This window comes from Oncorhynchus masou, chromosome 31 (genome assembly GCF_036934945.1).
Source record: "Oncorhynchus masou masou isolate Uvic2021 chromosome 31, UVic_Omas_1.1, whole genome shotgun sequence".
Lineage (NCBI taxonomy): Eukaryota > Metazoa > Chordata > Actinopteri > Salmoniformes > Salmonidae > Oncorhynchus > Oncorhynchus masou.
In genome coordinates, this window is record NC_088242.1 from 88,480,243 (window position 1) to 88,503,394 (window position 23,152).

Below are 23,152 nucleotides of genomic sequence, written 5' to 3' on the forward strand. Positions count from 1 at the left end.
TGGATCAGGAGAAGGCTTTTGATCACGTGGACCACCAGTACTTGTTTAAAACAATGAAAGCCTTTGGGTTTGGGGATGTTTTTCTGTCTTGGGTGAATTTACTGTATGCTGGGGCCTCGTGTATGGTGAAGGTGGGTGGTGGTTTAAGTTGCCCCATCCCTGTCCAAAGGGGCATCAGGCAGGGATGCCCAATTTCAGGGCAGTTATATAGTCTGGCGATTGAACCAATGCTTTGTTTTTTAAGAGGACCCTTGTCAATTTCTTCTGGTCTGGACAACACTGGATTAAAGCTGCTGCCCTGTACCTGCCACTGCACGAGGGTGGGCAAGGCCTGGTGAATATTTCCTCTAGGATCACGGCTTTCCGGCTCCAAGCAGCCCAGAGATTGTTGTACAGAGACGGTTCTAGCTGGGTTGAAACAGCCTACATATTGATGAGGAGAGCAGGTTGTTTGGGCTTAGACAAGCATCTTTTCCTCTTAAAGCTGGAGGGGGGTGATTTGACTGGCCTGACTCCATTTTATGAGTCTGTTATTCAGGCTTGGAGAGTCTTTGTCAAGTCCCGTAAGGCCTGCACTCCACCAGGGATGTGGCTTTTTGAAGAGCCTATTTTTCACAACACTGCCATCCAGTCCTGTGTTCTGGGTTCAGCTAGCCTACGTTCATGCCTGTTAAGCGTGGGGTGTACCAAGCTGTGTCATCTGATGCGGAGCAGGAGCAGATCGTTGGAGGAGCTGGGAGAAAGAGCGGGGATCCGATCATCTCGCCTACTGAGGAAGGTCGTCGATGAGGTCTGTGACTCCTTGCCAGTGTTTCATCTGCAGTATGTGACTGACACTTCCAATTCTGATCGGTGGAAGGAGGGTCTGGATTACGTTCCCTGCACTGATTGTTAGTGCTGCGATGGGGGCATTCGAGGAGGACGTGGGGATGCTGCTGTCCTTCGATACCCCGGAGCTGGGGAGTTCAAGGAGGTGGGAAAGAAGGCCATGTACAGAACATGTGTAAAGGTGTCCCATGCCTCTTCCCTGGAAGGGGTCAAATCGACGAGGTGGGCGGATGTGCTTGGTCCAGGTGCCTCTCCAAAAGGCTGTTGGCGATCATTATATAAACTGCCTATTGATAAGAGGACAGCTGACCTCCAATGGAGGATAATACATGGAGCTATAGCCACCAACATGCATCTGGTACACCTGGATCCTACTGTTGGGGAGGGGTGTCCATTCTGTGCTGAATCTGAATCTCTGGCACATCTTTTTACTGTGTCCCAGGTTGGTTGGGATGATTGAACTGATCACTGATTGGTTCTCAACGTTGGTAGAGGTTTTCTCTTACCAACTGTATATATTTGGGCCAAAGTACAGGTTCAGTCAAAAGGGTGTAGTTGTGTTGCTTAATTTTGTGTTAGGGGCATCAAAATTAGTGATATGGAAGACCTGAAAGAACAGTATTCGGGGACAGGGGTCTGTGGATGTGGTGGGAATGCTGGAGGGAATGTTGGCAACGAGACTAAGGGTTGAGTTTGCCTATTATAAACTTGTCAACAATATCGATCTGTTTTTGAGTACATGGGGCATTCAGAGGCTGTTGTGTGTAGTTACTGTGGAGGAGGAATTGGAGTTGTGTTTTTAATCGATGTGTAACTGTGGTTTTGTATGAGTATTTATTGTGTGGTGGGCCCCCAGACCCAATAAAGAGTATTTAAAACTCATCTCTCTCTCTCTCTCTCTCTCTCTCTCTCTCTCTCTATCTCAATTTGGGTCACTCTTTTTTCATGGAAATATAATCTGGGTCTATAAGTGTTGAACATCCTAAATATTGTCAGGAAATAAACCTCAAGGAGATAAGATAGCATTTGTGTTACATAAATTGCGTAGTTTATGTACAAAAAAGTAAATTAGAAAGAAAATGCACCGCAATTTGACATACCCGGTATCAAGCATAAGTGCCCATCAATATTACAAAGTTACAGTATCATATTTATGCTCATATATATTATGTTAACTAATAGCAAAGATTTTTGGGGGAATTGGCCTAATCCAGACCAAATTAAATCTGTGTGACATGATATTCTTTGGATTTATCATTTTAGAGTGTCAGTGTACTAGCTAGTACACAGTGCAGGTTTTAATCATGACCAGAGGGACTGCCTAAGTGCCAAATGATGCTAGGTAGATTTAAAACAGCAAAGTTCTGCGGTTCTGGTGAGAACTGCCAAAATGTTTCACAAATCTTACAAAGTCGAAATAGCTCATGGAAGACCTCTTTATAAGGTTCTAGAAACACAACAAAGTCTAGGAGAGTAGACGGTCTGTCCCTTCCTCCTTTCTCTCTCCTATCAAGAAGCCGCTTGGTTTGATGAACCTCATGATTGAGGTCCTCTAAATCTGACTCAGAGGTCTGAGCAAAGGCAGAGGCTCCTCATTCAAGAAAGTTGTATTCTTTGGGTTGTAGTCCTGTAATGTGTCTGTAAGGGCACCTACTAGACCCACAGCACCTACTGGATTCACAGCCCTTGCTAGGTCAAGAGAGCTTGATTGGAACATGTCAAAAAGACATTTGGCATCACCAAGCACTTTACAAAAGGTAACCAAAAGCCCTATGAAATGTAAATCTATCTGAGAAAGAAGGCCCCTTGCCTCCACTGATCTATCACCTCTATTTTCAAGTGTGATATCCTGTAGCACTGTCAGAACTGCTGGAAGCCTGTCCCTCAGATTACTGCATGCCATGTATCTGCAGGCCCACCTTCCATCCATCCATAAGTCTCTGTAGTTCCCTGGGCTGCTGCGGATACATCTCTTTCTGATTTCTGAACCACTTGAGATGAACGTATGAGCCAGTTATAAAGCTTCTGCAGGAGAGAAAAAAAGTTAACTGCCCCAGGCACTGATTTTACAGCCTCGACAAGAACCAAATTCAAATAATGTGCATTACAGTGCACATAAAATGTTTTCAATACTTGTGAAGTCTGACCACACTGACTCTGACTAGCCTCAGGTAGGGAGCTGCTCTGACCTGGTGGTAGACTGGGTCCTTGTGAAGTCTGACCACACTGACTCTGACTAGGCTCAGGTAGGGAGCTGATCTGACCTGGTGGTGGTAGACTGGGTCCTTGTGAAGTCTGACCACACTGACTCTGACTAGCCTCAGGGAGGGAGCTGCTCTGACCTGGTGGTAGACTGGGTCCTTGTGAAGTCTGACCACACTGACTCTGACTAGGCTCAGGTAGGGAGCTGCTCTGACCTGGTGGTGGTAGACTGGGTCCTTGTGAAGTCTGACCACACTGACTCTGACTAGGCTCAGGTAGGGAGCTGCTCTGACCTGGTGGTGGTAGACTGGGTCCTTGTGAAGTCTGACCACACTGACTCTGACTAGCCTCAGGGATTGAGCTGCTCTGACCTGGTGGTGGTAGACTGGGTCCTTGTGAAGTCTGACCACACTGACTCTGACTAGCCTGAGGTAGGGAGCTGCTCTGGGGTCCGGTGGTGATTCAAGGGCTGGGGTCTGTTTGTACCTGATCTGCCTGTTTGTGCTTCTTTAAAAACAAGTATATCTCTCCATTTCTTTTCATGTTTAATTGACCCTATGCAAAAATAAGATGTTTTCATCTAAGCATCCAATTACCCACATTTTAGTCCAATCTCAACCTTAATTACAAATCTCCATTATCATTACTGTACCTTAGACTGGTAGTTGATTTTAAGTTACTAGTTAGATCATGGCTAGCCCTACTCTGCAGTAAGTAACTTAGCTAGCTATAATTTATTACACCTTTACGATAGCAAACAGGCTATCTGCAAATTGTGGTCATCATTTGGGTAATAACAGATTGATAATAACATTTTTTTGTTTTGAGTTCAAGTACGAAAATCTAACTGAGTTAATGGAATTAAATGGCTGAATGTTACTCAGCTGTAGCCTACTAGTTACCCCACATTAGCTAAACATGTATATACTGTAACTTACCACACTGCACTCTATATGCGTGTATTACTAGTACAGATGTAAACATAATGTTTGTCTAAACTGGGAACCGATCTCTCTTTTCTGATTAACTGTCTGTTAATGGAGCCAAGGGTCTAACGTTAACAAACACAGCGACTCAACGTTCGTAAAGTTGTTCAGGAAACCTAAACCTGATGCTAAATTAAAACTTACTTCAAATATAATGCTTTTGCCAATCGCGAAAAGAGCTTGTGGAGCTGTGGAAATATTCTCTCTTATTCTTCTGTATGTTCTTCTTCTTCTTCTGTGTCTCGCAACCAACGTTAATATTCTCTCTTCCTCGTCCTTGATTTGAAAAATGCGCCACCGAACGTCAAAATAAATGCTTCAATTCAACTAGAGGTGAAATGGGATGTCAATCAGCATCAAACTGCCAGTAGCGAATGAAACCCCGGACACCCCACTGTCTCCGCCCCTGCAAATGATTAGGTCAGTTGTATGCTGCTTAGCGAGCTATTAACAACAAGGATTACATGATGTATGGGGTGCGTACTGGTGGCAGAGAAGTCAGGAGAGCAAAACTGTGTTTCCAAACGGCGCAGTTTAATAACAAATAACTCAACGGAAAACAGAACAATCAAATAATGGGTACCTCACCTGACACACACCAGGACCGACGTGCACAAGCACTTACAACAAACAATCACCCACAAGGACATGAGGGGGAACAGAGGGTTAAATACACAACATGTAAATGATGGGATTGGAACCAGGTGTGATGGAAGACAAGACAAAACCAAAGGAAAATGAAAAGAGGATCAGCGATGGCTAGAAGGTCGGCGCCGAACACCGCCCGAACACCGCCCGAACACCGCCCAACACCGCCCGAACACCGCCCGAACACCGCCCGAACACCGCCCGAACACCGCCCAACACCGCCCGAACAAGAAGAGGGACCAACTTCGGCGGAAGTCGTGACACATTAAATAGACGCAATATTTTTTACTTACTAATTTGCCAATATTCAATTCATACGCACAAAACATATGTACAAAAGCATTCACTGTGAGAGTTGATACATGTCGGCCCTTCATATATAGGATTCACTGTGAAAGTTGATACATGTAGGCCCTTCATATATAGGATTCACTGTGAAAGTTGATACATGTCGGCCCTTCATATATAGGATATGCGCAGCACTTGGTTCAATTTATCCAATCAGTTATTGTTTTCTTGCTCAAACCGTGAGCAACACCTGTCAAACCAAGACATTTCCCACAAAACACAGGGATGTCGATTCACACAGGACTAGTATTATCAGAGGACCTTGGAGTTCACTAGGTTATTCTGGCTGAAATTGTTACTCTCCTGCCATGTGCAAATTGCCGCCATGGCAGATTCGGACTGGACTAAAATGACAGATGTGGTGTTTTATGCTTGTGCTCATAATTACATTACCCGACCACCCCCAGTATACTAATCCCGTCGGAAGAAGGCTTTAGGCTGTTTCCTCGTCTCTGCTGCTGCCGCCTTCGCCACATTGTCCTCAATCCCAACATGCAGGTTCAATTTGCTATTATGCACATAGCAACATAAGGAAAGTCGTCAATTCTACGGCACATTGAAGATTATGCTTCAGAACCACGGACAGCAACCATATCCAACGTGGGAGAAAGTGCATTTGTTCTAAAATAATAATTGATTTATTAGTGTTGCACCATTATTTTTACATAATATAACCACATACAATTTCAGTTTCACGTCTTAGAGGGATGGACTGTGCCATCCCTGTGGTCCCCGCAATGAATTAGTCCACTGAGACTGGCACGAATCAGACAGGTGACTTGTGCACCATGAAAAAAATATATATATTGTGACTGCTCGACTAAAGAAATGTTGGTTGACCAACAGCCTATCGACCAAACAACTAAATGGGATCAGCCCTATTTTTGTTTAATGGCACTTTTTACCCCTTTTTCTTCCCAATTGGTAGTGTGTGAATTGGACAATTTTTCAGTCAAAATGTTAGAAGTACTTTAGAGTGTCAGGGAAAATGTATGGAGTAAACATTACATTATTTTTCTAGGAATGTACTAAAAGTTGGCAAAAATATAAATTGTAAAGTAATGTACAGTCCCCCCCCCCTCCAAAAAAAACGACTTAAGTAGTACTTTAAAGTATTTTTACTTAAGTACATTACACCACTTTGAAGACCTGTCTGGTCGAAACAGCTGTTGCCAATAAACCACATGGGAGAATTGACTGTAATGTACAGAGAACTTTTTACTGTCCTAATGAGTGTTCTGTAACCATGTTATGAGGAGCCTGACCAGGCCAGTTCACTGCCATGCACTGTGGCCTAGCTAAGCCAGCTCCATCGTGATCGAATTACTCCACCAAAAACCCAGAACATGCGAGGAAACAAACACAGACATATTAACAAACTTGCATAAACTATAAACTTGCCACAAATAAAAGATTGTGGAAGTTGATCAGTGCAGTAATTGTGTATTGATAGGGGAAAACATAGGGGTTCAACAATCAACAGTCCAGAGAGCAACATTTAAATAACTGAAAACCTTAGGCGTACCTGAACCTCTGGCTGATTCTTTGAATGGAAGAGGGCAACTAATAATCAAATCTAGTTAATAATCAAACAGAAATCCAAAAGCACATTATCAGACCAAGACCGTACAGTATATTAACACATTCTATTCATAGTTCCATAATGACATTTTTTGTAGGAGCAATGTTTCCTTTAAATTTCACTCTACGCTTTCATGGTATAGTTAGAAAACGAGTCCAGTAGTCATAGTTGGAACTCTCTTGACTTTTGAGTGACAGGGAGGATGTTAAGAGCAGTCAAAGAGCCTCTGAGTGACTGCAGCAATGGGCCCCATCTGTTGAGTCAATTTTAGATCAGGGGCTGCTCATTTACAGTTTAAATTCAATTAAATGGTGCCCTGATTGGTCTGAATCCCTCAGGTCCCACAGCAATTCTCTCCTCAAGCTACGATCTGTTTGACCTGCTCTCTGTTCTTCAAGTTTCAATGCCCGAACATATCTGTCATCTAGTCCACACACATGTTATCGTTGACATTGGTAGAAGTGTGCCTAGTTAAAAAGGGCCTGTCTTTCTTAGGACATGTAGCTTTTTCTGTACTCAACTACAACTTCAACTCCATATTTATAGGCGGCAGAACTCGTTTCCAGCTGCATAACTGTGACAGGTCCTGGGTTTGGATGCCCTTGATTACTAGAACAATACATCGGATGACCTGGTTAACTGTAACTAGGGCTGTAGCAATACATTTTGATAGCACGTACAGAAAGGGTGTCCAAACCTATCTGCAAAGGGACAGTGTGGGAACAGGCTTTGCTCCAACCAATGTATTATTGTATCGATACTCATTCAGAGGTAAATCATGTTGTATCCTTGAGTATCAATCCAGTATTGAATTATATTTCTGTCAGAGGATTAGAAACTTATTGATTTCCATTCTGTAGAGGTTTGGCTCAGTTAAACAGTATCCCTGTCCCTGAGCTCTGCTGGCCTGTACTGTGGGGGAGGGCTAGAGAAGGTGGCCTCTTTTGATCCCACATATTGTATTACATGACAGAAAAGGTTTACTTAGAAACTTAGCTGTCCCCATTTTGAAAAACTGAAAACGAAATACTAATGGTAAAAATAGATAATTTCTTCTAATTGTTGTTGTGTCATTTTAGAAGGTCATTCCAAACCCCAGTTCTGGTTGTGGAAGGCCGACTTTTCCATATGAACTGATAAGGTCAAGTTTGTCAACAGTAAAACAAAAAAGTAGCTGTCAACATGTCACCCAGGGTGTGTTTTGAGACATTTTGTTTGCTTACTGTGGCTGTAATTTTACATTTACATTTGGATAATTTAACAAATGCTCTTGTCCAGGGCGACTTCCAGTCAGTGCATTTAACTAATGTTGCAACTGTTTTGTTGTCTTTTGTTTTTGCCACAGTATTTACATGACAATGGGGTGGTGCACCGTGACCTGAAACCAGAAAACCTTCTGTACGCTGACCTCTCTTTGGACGCCCCGCTTAAGATTGGTAACTACATGTAGGCTGTTACACAACTGACACCTTCCTAGTTAAACTGACTGTCTCCTAGTTAAACTGACTGTCTCCTAGTTAAACTGACTGTCTCCTAGTTAAACTGACTGTCTCCTAGATAAACTGACTGTCTCCTAGTTAAACTGACTGTCTCCTAGTTAAACTGACTGTCTCCTAGTTAAACTGACTGTCTCCTAGATAAACTGACTGTCTCCTAGTTAAACTGACTGTCTCCTAGTTAAACTAACTGTCTCCTAGTTAAACTGACTGTCTCCTAGTTAAACTGACTGTCTCCTAGTTAAACTGCCTGTCTCCTAGTTAAACTGCCTGTTTCCTAGTTAAACTGACTGTCTCCTAGTTAAACTGACTGTCTCCTAGTTAAACTGACTGTCTCCTAGTTAAACTGACTGTCTCCTAGTTAAACTGACTGTCTCCTAGTTAAACTGACTGTCTCCTAGATAAACTGACTGTCTCCTAGTTAAACTGACTGTCTCCTAGTTAAACTGACTGTCTCCTAGTTAAACTGACTGTCTCCTAGATAAACTGACTGTCTCCTAGTTAAACTGCCTGTCTCCTAGTTAAACTGACTGTCTCCTAGTTAAACTGCCTGTCTCCTAGTTAAACTGCCTGTCTCCTAGTTAAACTGCCTGTCTCCTAGTTAAACTGACTGTCTCCTAGTTAAACTGACTGTCTCCTAGTTAAACTGACTGTCTCCTAGTTAAACTGACTGTCTCCTAGTTAAACTGCCTGTCTCCTAGTTAAACTGCCTGTCTCCTAGATAAACTGACTGTATCCTAGATAAACTGACTGTCTCCTAGATAAACTGACTGTCTCCTAGTTAAACTGACTGTCTCCTAGTTAAACTGACTGTCTCCTAGATAAACTGACTGTCTCTTAATTAAACTGACTGTCTCTTAATTAAACTGACTGTCTCCCAGTTAAACTGACTGTCTCCTAGATAAACTGACGGTCTCCTAGATAAACTGACTGTCTCCTAGATAAACTGACTGTCTCTTAATTAAACTGACTGTCTCCCAGTTAAACTGACTGTCTCCTAGATAAACTGATGGTCTCCTAGATAAACTGACGGTCTCCTAGTTAAACTGACTGTCTCCCAGTTAAACGGACTGTCTCTTAATTAAACTGACTGTCTCCCAGTTAAACTGACTGTCTACTAATGAAATGGAGTGTCTCCTAGATAAACTGAAGTTACATCTGTTGGGGACATTAGGTATACTGTATAAAGCATATGAGGAACAATTCTTCTGGAGTGCTGTTTTTCTGCGTTACTGATTATTTGGTCTAATCTCGATTTCGCAGAGTGGCATCTTTCAAATTTCCGAAGTGGAGGGGTTAATTTAGCCTTCAGAGGATGGGGTGTTGACTTCGCCACTCACACTACGCAAAAAATCAACGCTCCCCCCCCCAAAACTAAATCTCGAATTTGATTCTGGGTTCCAAGATGAATTCATTAGTGATTCATTAGTGGCAGGAGTCAGGGATCTGGACTTTTGATATAATATGAGTTACTTTGTTTACTACTGTATTTCCTGTTATTCATGTCCATTCCATTATTCCTAAGTAATGGTTAGGCAACAACATGAACTATCCCTCTGTATCACAAAGAACATTAATTATTAATTATGATCCCATTAATGATAAAACTATTAAAGATCTAAGGCCAGTGCTCATCTCATCCTTTCAAATGTACACTGAGTGTACAAAACATTAGGATCTCTTTCCATGACATAGACTGGTGTCCATGACATAGACTGGTGTCCATGATATAGACTGGTGTCCATGACATAGACTGGTGTCCATGACATAGACTAGTGTCCATGACATAGACTGGTGTCCATGATATAGACTAGTGTCCATAACATAGACTGGTGAATCCAGGTGAAAGCTATGATCCCTTATTGATGTCGCTTTTTAAATCCACTTCAACCACTGTAGATGAAGCGGAGGAGACAGGTTAAATAAGGATTTTTAAGCCTTGAGACAATTGAGACATGGATTGTGTATGTGTGCCATTCAGAGGGTGAATGGGCCGGACAAAAGATTTAAGGGTATTTGAATGGTGTATGCTAGTAGGTGACAGGCACACCACTTTGAGTGTGTCATGAACTACAACGCTGTTGGGGTTTTCATGCTCAACAGTTTCCCATGTTTATCAAGAATGGTCCACCACACAAAAGGACACCCATGGTCCAACATACCTGGGGGACACTTGACACCTTGTAGAGTCCATGCCCTGCCGAATTGAGGCTGTTCTGAGGGCAAAAGGGGAAGCAACTCAATATTAGGAAGATGTTCCTAATGTTTTGAACACTCAGTGTATAATACTAACATTAAACATTATCTGATCTTCACAGCTGACTTCGGCCTCTCAAAGATAATAGATGAGCAAGTTACCATGAAGACGGTGTGTGGCACACCTGGATACTGCGGTGAGTTGGAAATGGACAGATATATCCCAATGTCAATACAATTGTAGGATCAGGGACGCCTGGTGTGTCGAGTCACATTCCCACAGTGTTTATTGATTGGTGCTTCCCATTGAACCATAACAAAACAAATTGCAAGGTTACACTAATTAAAGGAAATAGAGACCACAGTGTAACTTTAAAAGGGGCAACCCGGGATTGGCTTGGAAATATTGACATATATTATTATATAGACACATACATTGTGCGATTGATATCAGTCCAATGAATCGTCTTCAACCACAACAAAGCAAATTGTTAGGGAGCACTATAATATTTGTAAAAAAAAAGTAAATATATAAAATGTAATATGAGATGGATGAAAGGGATGAAACACAGAAAGTGAATGGGGTCACGGGGGAAGGAACAGCAGCCTCCAGGTGCGTATGTAGTCTGGAGGCTGCAGCACTACCACTAGACCAGGCCCGGGATCAGGGCCGAAAGGTTTAATGGAGGCTGCAGCACTACCACTAGACCAGCCCCGGGATCAGGGCTGAAAGGTTTAATGGAGGCTGCAGCACTACCACTAGACCAGCCCCGGGATCAGGGCTGAAAGGTTTAATGGAGGCTGCAGCACTACCACTAGACCAGCCCCGGGATCAGGGCCGAAAGGTTTAATGGAGGCTGCAGCACTACCACTAGACCAGCCCCGGGATCAGGGCTGAAAGGTTTAATGGAGGCTGCAGCACTACCACTAGACCAGCCCCGGGATCAGGGCTGAAAGGTTTAATGGAGGCTGCAGCACTACCACTAGACCAGCCCCGGGATCAGGGCTGAAAGGTTTAATGGAGGCTGCAGCACTACCACTAGACCAGCCCCGGGATCAGGGCTGAAAGGTTTAATGGAGGCTGCAGCACTACCACTAGACCAGCCCCGGGATCAGGGCTGAAAGGTTTAATGGAGGCTGCAGCACTACCACTAGACCAGCCCCGGGATCAGGGCCCGAAATGTTTAATGGAGGCTTCAGAGTGCAGCTTTCAAGGAAATAACATTCATAGTTCATAGTGTGTTTATCAGGATGAGCTGTCCTGTGTGGGAGCTGATAGCTCCCTCTCCATCCCTCCCTCCCCCTGTCTCGCCCTGCAGCTCCAGAGATCCTCAGAGGCAATGCCTATGGTCCTGAAGTGGACATGTGGTCTGTGGGAGTGATCCTGTACATCTTGTGAGTTAAAAGAAACTACACTTTAAAATCTTGCCCAAGATCAGCGTGTACTCCGTGGGTAGCTGGCAATTTTATGACAAATTGAAGTCCTCTCATCACAGTATTGCAGCTAATGTAACCTTAGATATTCCCCTTTTTCCTATGGATTCTGGATGTAATATGCAAGTCTATTAGAGGTCTCTTGTCTGAAACTGTCCCGTATCTGTCTTTAAATCAAGTGAGAGTGGTGAAACAAATAAATAATTCAAGGGAAATGTTGCCTCTCCCCTCAGGTTGTGTGGGTTCGAACCATTCTTCGATCCGAGGGGAGACCAGTACATGTACAGCCGCATCCTCAACTGCGACTATGAGTTTGTCTCCCCCTGGTGGGACGAGGTCTCCCTCAACGCGAAGGACTTGGTGGGTTCCACCGTTTACTTAAAACAGAGGCTTTTATTATGAGAAACACATACTGTATTTGAAGGTCTACTTATAAACATTATTGCTTTCTTTGACAATTATGTAAATGTATGTACAAAGGCTGTTTGGTATTGATTACAATACCTTTTAATACTTGGGGCTCTATTTTCAACTGGCGTTAAGTCTGCACTAGTGTCAAACGCACATTTTTTGGCAACTTTGACCTGTTATGCCTTGATCACACAGACAGCGTCATTGCATTTTGGTACAGAAGTACATTAATTTCCAATGGAACGCTGCGTTAGCTTTGCAGCATTGTGTTGCAGTATGGTGTGGTGCGTACGTTGGATTTATTGAATGTATGTGTAGAAGGCTTGACAGAAACGGTAGAAGGTGAATGTTGAACTGTTGTTGCACACATATCCAGATGATGCTGCGTACCATTTTGCGCAGTGACGCTGTCGGCGTGGTTGAGGCATTACAGCTAGATATTTGGTATTTCACCTGTCTTATATCAGCTCGCTCAGTGCTCAGATGGGAGGGGTGGGAATATTTGAGGTGTGTCCTTACAGGGGCGGCAGGTAGCCTCGAGGCTAGAGCGTTGGGCCAGTAACTGAACGGTCGTTGGTTGGAATACCGGAGTTTGCTGTGCTCTTGAGCAAAGCACTTAACCCTAATTGCTCCAGGGTCGCTGTACAGTTGTGACCCCACTCACTGCAGTTGTCTCAGTGGGAGTTTGGATATGCAAGAAACACACTTGTATTTAACAGAAAAAATAAAAGCACCCCACAAATAATAAAAATGGGATCTAAAGTAGTAATTTCAGGCAGTGCATGTATCCTACACCTTCCATCCCAGCGAGAGATGAGAACCTTGGTTAATAACGGTGAACCGAGTATTTACAAGTCATTTTCATGTAACAATTGCTTGTTTTTGTTTCATATGTTAAAAGTCCAGGCCCTCCATAGACTACCCATACCTAATAATGAAGGCTGGTTCAACAGCAATGCATTGTCTTTTTTCTCCTGGTGATTTTATGATATCAATGCACTTTATATGCATTTAAACATTTCAAAATGTTTTTTGTTCAATTTTATTAAAAGCAAACTTATTAGAATGATTCACCATCCTGGTTTTATGGTGAGAACATCCGTGGCATGAATGCAATTCAACTTCTGGAGAAATGTGAATGTGATCTGTAAAATGTTTCCAATATGACCCTTCATAGTCTTGTTGTTTTAATAGTATATGCCCACAAGGAGAAATGATGGTGCCTGTAAGCATATTTAGACAGCCAATTTAAAACAAGTTGTTTCTTTTTTTCCAAATTTGATTAGAATTATTGTCTCTCTTATTAGGCCTTATCAATATTTTATTTAATCTTGCTTATTGACAACGTTTGGCATGTCCATGCCCAGGCTAATGCAATTTACAGTTGGCTTAGCCCCTATATCAGTGTGAACGCTATGTCTTGGCACTCTCAATCAGCTTCACCTGGAATGCTTTTCTAACAGTCTTGAAGGAGTTCCTACATATGCTGAACACTTGTTGGCTGCTTTTCCTTCACTCTGCGGTCCAACTCATCCCAAACCATCTGAATTGGGTTGAGGTCGGGTGATTGTGGAGGCCAGGTCATCTGATGCAGCACTCCATCACTCTCCTTCCTGGTCAAATAGCCCTTACACAGCCTGGAGGTGTGTTGGGTCATTTTCCTGTTGAAAAACAAATGATAGTCCCACTAAGCGCTAAACAGATGGGATGGCATATCGCTGCAGAATTCTGTGGTAGCCATGATGGTTAAGTGTGCCTTGAATTCTAAATAAATCACAGACAGCGTCACAAGCAAAACACCATCACACCTCCTCCTTCATGCTTCACGGTGGGAACCACACATGCGGAGATCATCCGTTCACCTACTCTGCATCTCACAAAGACACAGAGGTTGGAACTAAAAATCTGAAATTTGGACTCATCAGACCCAAGAACAGATTTCCACCAGTCTAATGTCCATTGCTCGTGTTTCTTGGCCCAAGCAAGTTTCTTCTTATTGGTGTCCTTTAGTAGTGGTTTCTTTGCAGCAATTTGACCATGAAGGCCTGATTCCCGCAGTCTCCTCTGCAGTTGATGTTGAGATGTGTCTGTTACTTGAACTCTGAAGCATTTATTTGGGCTGCTTTTGATTTGTTAACACTTTTTTGGTTACTACATGATTCTATATGTGTTATTCATAGTTTTGATATCTTCACTATTATTCTAAACTATTAAGAAAAACCCTGAAATGAGTAGGTGTCCAAACCTTTGACTGGTACTGTATATATTTTCATATTGAAGCCATGCAATTGCTTAGAACAATGTGGAATGCAAACAGGTTCAAGTTAACATATTTAGCAAAGATGGGATAGGTCTTAATTTTGTTCTTTTGTTTCTGTAAGCCATTTAACAAACTATAATGGACTAACATTGGAATTGATTACAAGGCAATACATAAATGACCGTAAATACACAACTTGATGCAACCACATATTTAGCCATGGAGCATGTTCTGATTGGCCAGTGTCAAGCCTCAACTTATTTATTCATCAAAAACCAGCCCTTTCACATCCCCGCCAGCACTGCGCCCCTCATTCTTGGTTATGAAAATAGCAGAAATATTTCTCGAACCTATACCTCTTAAATTGACCATTGTGTTAGGTTTGTTAAAATAGAGCCCATGATATGTGTGGGTCGTTCTTGAATTGCTGTGGCATTTCAGGCCCTTTGCAACCATGAAGAACACTTTAAAATGACATATAGTTGTTACACATCATACATGTTTATATTGAACTGTTAACCAGAGGTAAAACATAATGCAAGTCCTTTATACTGCAAAACCTTATGTTTATGCATTGTTGAAAGTGTTCTTGGTAAGCAAATTTGCTTGTCCCAGTAGTGATGTGTAGATGTGTAGTGACATGTTTTGGGGGATTTAGAGATATCTATTATTTTGAATGCTAGTATGTAAGATATTGTATAGATCAATAAAAAGAAAGAATACTATTAAAACACCTATTTTTTGTTACTAGTATAGTGTGTTTACCTCAGTTTTATGTCATTGTTGTTACCACCTTGAAAATCACTGATCACAAAGATATACAAGGATCTTGAGCATCATCTCAAGTGGCAAACTGTTATTGGGGGAGGGGTCTATATCAAAGAAAATGATGTCATAAATGTGAGGATTCCATTGATCATGTGGTGTGTCTGAATCCAAAGCCTCACTTGGTGTCAATTTAAATAAAGAGAAACAACATTGTGAGCAAAATGATTAATCATATCACTTTAGTAAATGTTTTTGCTTGGGTTGGTGACCTTAGATTTGAGAATTTTGAGCCTCCATTTTTAGAAAATTATTTAAAAATGTTTAATTGGTGCTACCATCATTGGTGTTACCATCATTGGTGTTACTACTCCTACTGGTTTCACAATGTTATCATAATGGTAAAAATTATTTAAAGTCATTAAGCTACCACTACAAAGACCCACAAGCTACCTAATTAGTCGATTTAGAATGGGAGGAAGTAACCAAATACATTTAAATAAAAACAATATATAGAAAAATGTAGTTTCCCAAATGCCATAGTAATTCAAGACTGACCCGTATATGACAAATATAAGATGTTATACAGTACTGTAAGACGTTAGGTGTGTAAATTTATTTTTTTATTACCTTTATTTAACTAGGCATGTCAGTTTTGAACAAATTCTTATTTTCAATGACGGCCTAGGAACAGTGGGTTAATTGTCTTGTTCAGGTGGTGCAGAACGACAGATTTTTACCTTGTCAGCTCGGGGATTCAATCTTGCAACCTTCTGATTACTAGTCCAGCACTCTAACCACTAGGCTACCTGACACCTCTATTTTGTTTTGCTCCGGGCCGGATTCAATCAACTTTGCTTCAGCACATTTAATTGAATAAATGTTCTTTCTTTACACAATTACTGTCTTTATCAGACCTGGGTCAAATACATGTAAAATACTTTTAATATTCATATACATTTTATTTGGGGTTTGCACTTTTGGGACTATTCCATTGCTGCCACAAGGTCAACTAAGTCAAAAAGAACCTCTCTCCCATTGGCTGTCCCCTCAGGTCAGTAAGCTGATAGTGCAGGATCCCCACAAGAGGCTGACGGTGAAGGAGGCTCTGGAGCACCCCTGGGTACTGGGCAAGGCTGCCCGTTTCTCCCACATGGACACGACTCAGAGGAAGCTACAGGAGTTCAACGCCCGGCGCAAACTCAAGGTGAGCGAGGGGCTTGATGATAGCATCAAGAGTGCTATAATATTTTTGAATAATAAAAACTTGACCATTAATTTGAAAAAATGTAGGGCTCGATTCAATCCGTATCACTGAAGTTCAGTGTTATAGGGTGGCAGGTAGCCTCAAGGTTAGAGCATTGGGCTAGAAACTGAAAGGTTGTAGGTTTGAATCCCAGAGCCGACAAGGTGACACTTCTGTCGCTGTACCCTTGAGCAAGGCACCTAACTCCAAATGCTCGAGGGCCACTGGAAAATGGTGAGCCTGGCTGAGACCTGCCACTCTCTGTTGGTAACTCAGGGGGAGGTGGGATATGCAAGAAACACATTTCCATTACACGTGGGTAACAGGACAAATATAAGCACCCCCAAAATGATTATTATAGCGAGATTGAAAGTACATTTCTGATTAAGTTGACTGAATGCAGTCTCTGCGAATGCGGGAACAATGCCTTTAAATTTCAATTGCGTTATAACTCTGAACACCAGCAACACGGATTGAATTGAGCCCTCACTTAGAGTAATGCACTTCTTACGACAATAGACATCAACAAACATTGCAGTTCAAATTATTGAATGCCGTCCTGATCCTCTTGGGAAATGTAAGCTTGTGGCCCAACCATTGTCTTGAATGGAATGCATGAACCTAATCACCACTATTGTTACATTGACATTCAGATTCTGGCTGAAGCACAGCTGTATGCCTCATCTCTGAGGCAGGCTTGGTGACTGACAGCGGTGCGCCATGTTTTTCTGACTGCAGGCTATCATGAAGGCTGTGGTGGCCACCAGCCGTATGCACGAGGGCTCCCGGCGGCGCACGGACAGCTGCGATATGCCCGGCTCTGACAAGACCACCTCCAGGCAGAGCAGCATGCAGCAGGACCCTCCCCAGGACTCCCTGGAGGGCCAGGCCTGCCAGGGAACGGACACTTCCCAGACCCAGGAGGACGACCAGTGCCCCCCGCCCCTCCCGCCACGCTGCCCCATACCCTCCACCACCAACCCTCCTCTACTGGCTGGGGGTCTCTTCCCCTCCCGTCCACCCACCAGGCCCCCGCTAAGGGGAGTTGATGGGCAAAGACAGATGTCGGTCATCCCCAAGACCGCAGTGGTACGGCCTAGGGTGCCCCAGAAGAGCTGCTCCTCGGTGGACTCCACCACCACCAAGCGGGAGCCGTCCTCCCCGGTCTTGACCACTCCCCCGAGCCCCAAAAGCCTTGGCAACAGATTTTCAATGGGGGTGGAGTCTGGCAGCAAAACGGCACAGTGTCAATGAGTGAGTGGCAGGTACCAAACAGTACGAGCTCCTCACCTACTGTTGTCCTAAAATGGCCAACGTTATTGTGAGAGTCAGGTGAGATGGTAGATGACAACATGGAGGAGGAAGGATGAGAGGGAGAATGGATGTCTAATCTCGTCATATATGTATCTGTTTAGACCGGGGACAAACGACTACTATACTTCCCTTGATATTTATTGTTCCTCTCTGTGCGTAACGAGTTTGGATACTCATAACGAATTTGCAAATTAACTTTTACTTTTGGTCTAAACTTGGTTGCCAAGTTCCTTTAACCTCTTAATTTTCATTGCTTTTCAAGACAAGGCCTCTCTGAACAGGACAAGGCCTCTCTGAACAGGACAAGGCCTCTCTGAACAGGACAAGGCCTCTCTGAACAGGACAAAGCCTCTCTGAACTATTTGACTTCTAAGGCCACATACTTTGTATTCTCTGCACCTTTCTACAATTCACTGTTGGAATCTACAGTCTTTATATGCAAATCTGTGAATGCATACACATAATCCTCTCATTCAGGTAGTAAATATATTGTATTTGTGAGCTTATGAATGTAGTCAAGGTGTATTGTAATGTTTATTTTGCAATAATGGTATTGATCTAATATTTGCACTGTATAAATTGATTAATCTACATAGATCACAACAAAAGCATTCACACTGCTAATCGTTTACTATTCAAGTCAAACTGCACTTTTATTCCTCTGGAAATGTACATGACTGACCAGAATAGCTTGTTTGTGGCTCAAACCAATTTTCCCTTCATTCATTGGTTGTAAAAAATTATTGGGTAGTTACCCATCTGCTGAAGGAACGCACATCATATTCACCTCATCTCTACGACCTCACTGGGGCTACCACTCTACCTCTGTGTGCAGGGGCTTCCAACCCAGTAATGGCAAAACCTGTGAAGAAACTGTTGGACGAGGTGAGGTTATGAGGCAAAGCACAGCATTTCTGCAACAGAATCATATAGTAAGTGGCAGGTAAATACCTGCGAGGCGACTCCTCGTTTTCATTGGCTAAGGGCTTTTCTCAATGGAACTCAAATAACTGATCAAATGAGTGTCATTAAAATAGTCAATTTCCATTTCAAGGGTCAATCTTCACCTGCTATCTTGTATTCTCACTCTAACATTGCCAAATAGTAAGCCTGCATTATACTGCTGACATGTCCATACATGTATAAACCATTAATTTACACCAATGAAATGTATAAAGTATGGCTATTTTACTTAGAATTATTGCTTACAAATGCTTTATTTGGGGGTTGGGAGGGGGTGTAGTTAACAGTGTTGGTTTTGTAATTCATTTCTGTGTTTCCCGTTTTTCCATTCATTCTAATAATTGTAGCCTACCTTTTGAAGGTGAAATATTTTAGACAACATGAGATTGATTTAACGGTCATAAGAGGGGAATGTATTGAAGATGTACAGGTCTATACATTTTGTATGTTTGATCATATCACAATAATCTAAATCAATTGGATTTGATTGTCTTGTATTCTACAGAAATATTTAACACAGCATCCATTCAAGATGGTAGTTGCTGTGACATAAAATGAATAAAACATTTATTTAGAAGCCCAATATTAGCCTGGAAGAGTTATCCGTTTTATAACAAACTGCCAATATGAGAATCTCTAGACGCAAAAGAAACACACACCTATATAGGCGAGGTGCTGGCTAGCGGAGTGGAACAGAGGTCTCATCTGAGCTCCTGGAGCGTGTTGCTCTCCTTTATTTGATTTGGTTTAAATATGAGAATCTCACCTCACACATACATTTGATTTGATTTAAGGAAAATACAATAAGCATTGAAACAGTAAATCAGTAAATCAGTGGACAGAGAACGGAATTTTATTGATGTACATCAGACGATTACTGTGCAGAAAATACCATTAGAGTTAAAGCATGTCAGATTCACATGGGAATGATGAGGAACAGGGAAGGACAACTCCCCCATGTTGGAAACTAAAGCAGAACAACTGAAGTATAGCATAACTGTACAATATTGTGAATCTGAAGTTATTTGTTTTGCATCGTTGTAGTTGGATTATAATTTGGCAACTGTCTTCTCAGCAACAGAAAATTAGGAAGAAAAGAAAGTAGGTTTGCTCTCTGAATAACTTATGAGTACAAATTAACTTAAAATAGTGTTTAAAATATTGACGCAAAGTTAGTGCACATAGCAAACATACAGAGGCCTTGAGCCTTGTAAAACTTGATAGGACTCTGGCTGAAGCACTTTGAAACCAGTACACAGCATGTGACACATATGAAAGACATGCTGTCCATTTAACACACCTAAAAACATGGCTGTGTCCTAATATTCTTAACTGACTACCTTATTTCTCTGCCTTTCCATTGTGAAACACCTGGACAGGCATCCATCATATCACTTTCAACTGTTGCGTTTTTTCAGATCAGTGGTCACAAAGGAAAGGAGACAAGGAAAGGAAGCAGGTTCAGAAATGTGACGTAACCCCCGGATCCATCTGTAGCGTCCCTGCCTACTCGCATCCTGGTCTTAAAATGGCAGGCAGGAATGCCATAGCACAGGTGACAATCTTTTGAGAGTATAATATATTGAGATGGCTTAATTCTAATTATTTCATGGACATAGTTCTGGGCCTTAGACAACAACAGTCACTGAGTTGTGAAGAAACCATTTCACCTGGGACCAGTCAGTGCAGGACACACACGTATAGGTATACAAGCGCTCTCTGTCTTTGTCCAAAGGGTGAATCCAACGCTACAGTGCTTCTAATAGAGGCCAAAGCGGTGGTTCATGGCAGGTCTGTTGGAAGCTGTCCACAGCACAAACATGCATTAATATGGCTCTAGAAAACAGTGTAATGAGTGGGCTGCTATTGAATGTCTTTCCATTGTATGTTAATCCCCATTGCTATTGAGAGAGTCTTTCCATCATATATTATACTGCATGGCCATTGAGTCTTTCCATCATATGTTATACTGCATGGCCATTGAGTCTTTCCATCATATGTTATACTGCATGGCCATTGAGTCTTTCCATCATATGTTATACTGCATGGCCATTGAGTCTTTCCATCATATGTTATACTGCATGGCCATTGAGTCTATCCATCATATGTTATACTGCATGGCCATTGAGTCTTTCCATCATATGTTATACTGCATGGCCATTGAGTCTTTCCATCATATGTTATACTGCATGGCCATTGAGTATTTCCATCATATGTTATACTGCATGGCCATTGAGTCTTTCCATCATATGTTATACTGCATGGCCATTGAGTCTTTCCATCATGTTAACCCTCATGGGCACCTTGGCTTGGATAGACATTTCGGAATGTTTCGGAATGTTCAATTACTTGTTACACACCTCACGATCTCAGCCTTTTTTTTATAAGAATGCCCTTCTATTCTGCCATTTCATTGGTTCATCATGACATTTCATATGTTATTGGGAGCCATGCCTGTTCTATATTCAACTACCGCGCTTTACAAGTTATGGTTAGGTGAGTGTCAGGGTTTGTAAAGGCGCAGTTGGGCTGAGTTAAATGGAGACAGTTAAATCAGCCAAGTAGCATAGATGGAGTACTCCAATGATTGCTAACAATAGAAGAGAGATGGGGGAGCCCTTCATAAACATTACGTTAGAATGAGGTTACCTCCTGTCTTCAGGATTGGTTCATGCTTCACTCTGATCAATGGAACGATCTGTGCAAAGACTTGAGTGACACACGATGACTTGAAGTTGAAATTTGAGCTCAGTCCAGTGGAATAAGTAGCTCAGTAGGTCCTAACGTGGTGGATGGGCTTTATGTATACTTTTGAGTTTTTAGCCCAGTTAAACCATATTGAAGATTACGCTGCACCTTTAAAAACAATAGTGAGCCCCGTGTTCAGTCTGATTGAACCAGGCTATGGTGTTATAGAAGCAGGAATGAAACAGTCCAGTAGGAATGTCACTTTGGTTGTCCCGACATTTGAACTTGACCCAGATCTTTCACACTGTGCTAAATTACCTCGACATTCAAATTCCAAATTATATTTTTTTCTTATCGTTTCTTATTTGTTTTAAAACTGTACAAGATTTTAAAAAAAGATCAATAATGAGTTATACACATTTATAGGACAACATAGTTTACGTAATATTACTAAAAAGGACAAACAAGATGTAGTTTTTAGATTCTGAATGCAGTACGCCCCTTTCATTGAGCCGTAAAGATGTGTTATGCGGAAGATGTGTCCTGTAGTAGTTGCCTTTTTTAAGCAGCAAATACGTATTCCTAGCCTGTCACCTACTGCTTGAAGCTGTCGTGTGATCCTTACAGGTCAGGGTCAAGACTGCTAGAGCACTTAAGATTTCTCATAATATCAGTTAGCCACATAACCTGCTGATAGGCTATATATATTTTTGTCACTCAGCAGTAGCAATATATCACCAGTGGGCAGAGCGGTTTTATTGAATGTCCACCGTGGCGTTATAAGAACCAGACTTCCTATAGTACTCCGCTAATCTCTCACTTCAAAGACAAAATGATTGGCTTTTTGAAGACAGCTAGGAGCCTGGCCAACAGTGTAAATGACAACCCACACTAGATTTACCAGTCATTCTCCATCTTGGTTCCACACAACACGAATGACGACATGTCATTTTTCCATGAAAGCTCTAGTGAAGAAGGGTGGTTGGCTGGTCCAGTGGAAAAGTGGGTGAGTTAGAGAGAGGAAGATGTGTAGAGGGATGACTTTGTCCTGTGGCTATCTTCCACCCCTGGAAAGGGAATAGTGCATCGTCTCAGGTGTTATTCAGGTAGTGTTCATAAGCTCTCCTGTGCATACTGTAGACTCTTCTCCGGACCTCCAGACCCCCCCACCCAGCCAGGGTGGTCTGTGTAGAGGCCTACAGGGGCCCATCTTTGGGGGAGGAGGGGGGCTGGGAGGTGCTGCCCGTAGAGCTCTTCAGGGAGCCCAGGGTCTTGCTGAACCAGGAATTTTTGGCCGCTTGGATCTCGTTCATCAGGACTCCCCTCTGGTGCTCCAACTCCTGAGGACGGACAGAACAAAGGAATAAATAGTCACCATAGCAACATGACCTGTCAGTCACTATAATAATCATCAATATTAGTCACCATAGCAACATGACCAGTCAGTCACTATAATAATCATCAATATAAGTCAACATAGCAACATGACCAGTCAGTCACTATAATAATCATCAATATTAGTCACCATAGCAACATGACCAGTCAGTCACTATAATAATCATCAATATAAGTCACCATAGCAACATGACCTGTCAGTCACTATAATAATCATCACTATTAGTCACCATAGCAACATGACCAGTCAGTCACTATAATAATCATCAATATAAGTCAACATAGCAACATGACCAGTCAGTCACTATAATAATCATCAATATTAGTCACCATAGCAACATGAACAGTCAGTCACCATAATAATGAATAGTCAAAAAGGGATGGAACACA

The 23,152-nt window shown here is 42.2% G+C and overlaps 2 protein-coding genes across 6 annotated transcripts in view; one reads left to right on the forward strand and one right to left on the reverse strand.

Annotated features, from left to right (window-relative positions):
• LOC135524712 (calcium/calmodulin-dependent protein kinase type IV-like) overlaps positions 1–19,345 on the forward strand; it is a 61,585-nt gene extending 42,240 nt beyond the window's left edge. The window contains exons 6-11 of the mRNA XM_064952484.1: positions 7,940–8,030; positions 10,409–10,483; positions 11,606–11,681; positions 11,954–12,080; positions 16,211–16,363; positions 17,141–19,345. Coding sequence (XP_064808556.1) covers positions 7,940–8,030; positions 10,409–10,483; positions 11,606–11,681; positions 11,954–12,080; positions 16,211–16,363; positions 17,141–17,656 — 1,038 coding nt within the window. The 3' untranslated portion in view covers positions 17,657–19,345. The remainder of the gene's footprint in view (positions 1–7,939; positions 8,031–10,408; positions 10,484–11,605; positions 11,682–11,953; positions 12,081–16,210; positions 16,364–17,140) is intronic.
• A 165-nt stretch (positions 19,346–19,510) lies between these two features.
• Positions 19,511–23,152, reverse strand: part of LOC135524711 (rab GTPase-activating protein 1-like) — a 156,306-nt gene continuing 152,664 nt past the window's right edge. For all 5 annotated transcript variants that reach the window (XM_064952479.1, XM_064952478.1, XM_064952481.1 and 2 more), the window contains one exon: positions 19,511–22,707. In XM_064952479.1, coding sequence (XP_064808551.1) covers positions 22,564–22,707 — 144 coding nt within the window. In that variant the 3' untranslated portion in view covers positions 19,511–22,563. The remainder of the gene's footprint in view (positions 22,708–23,152) is intronic.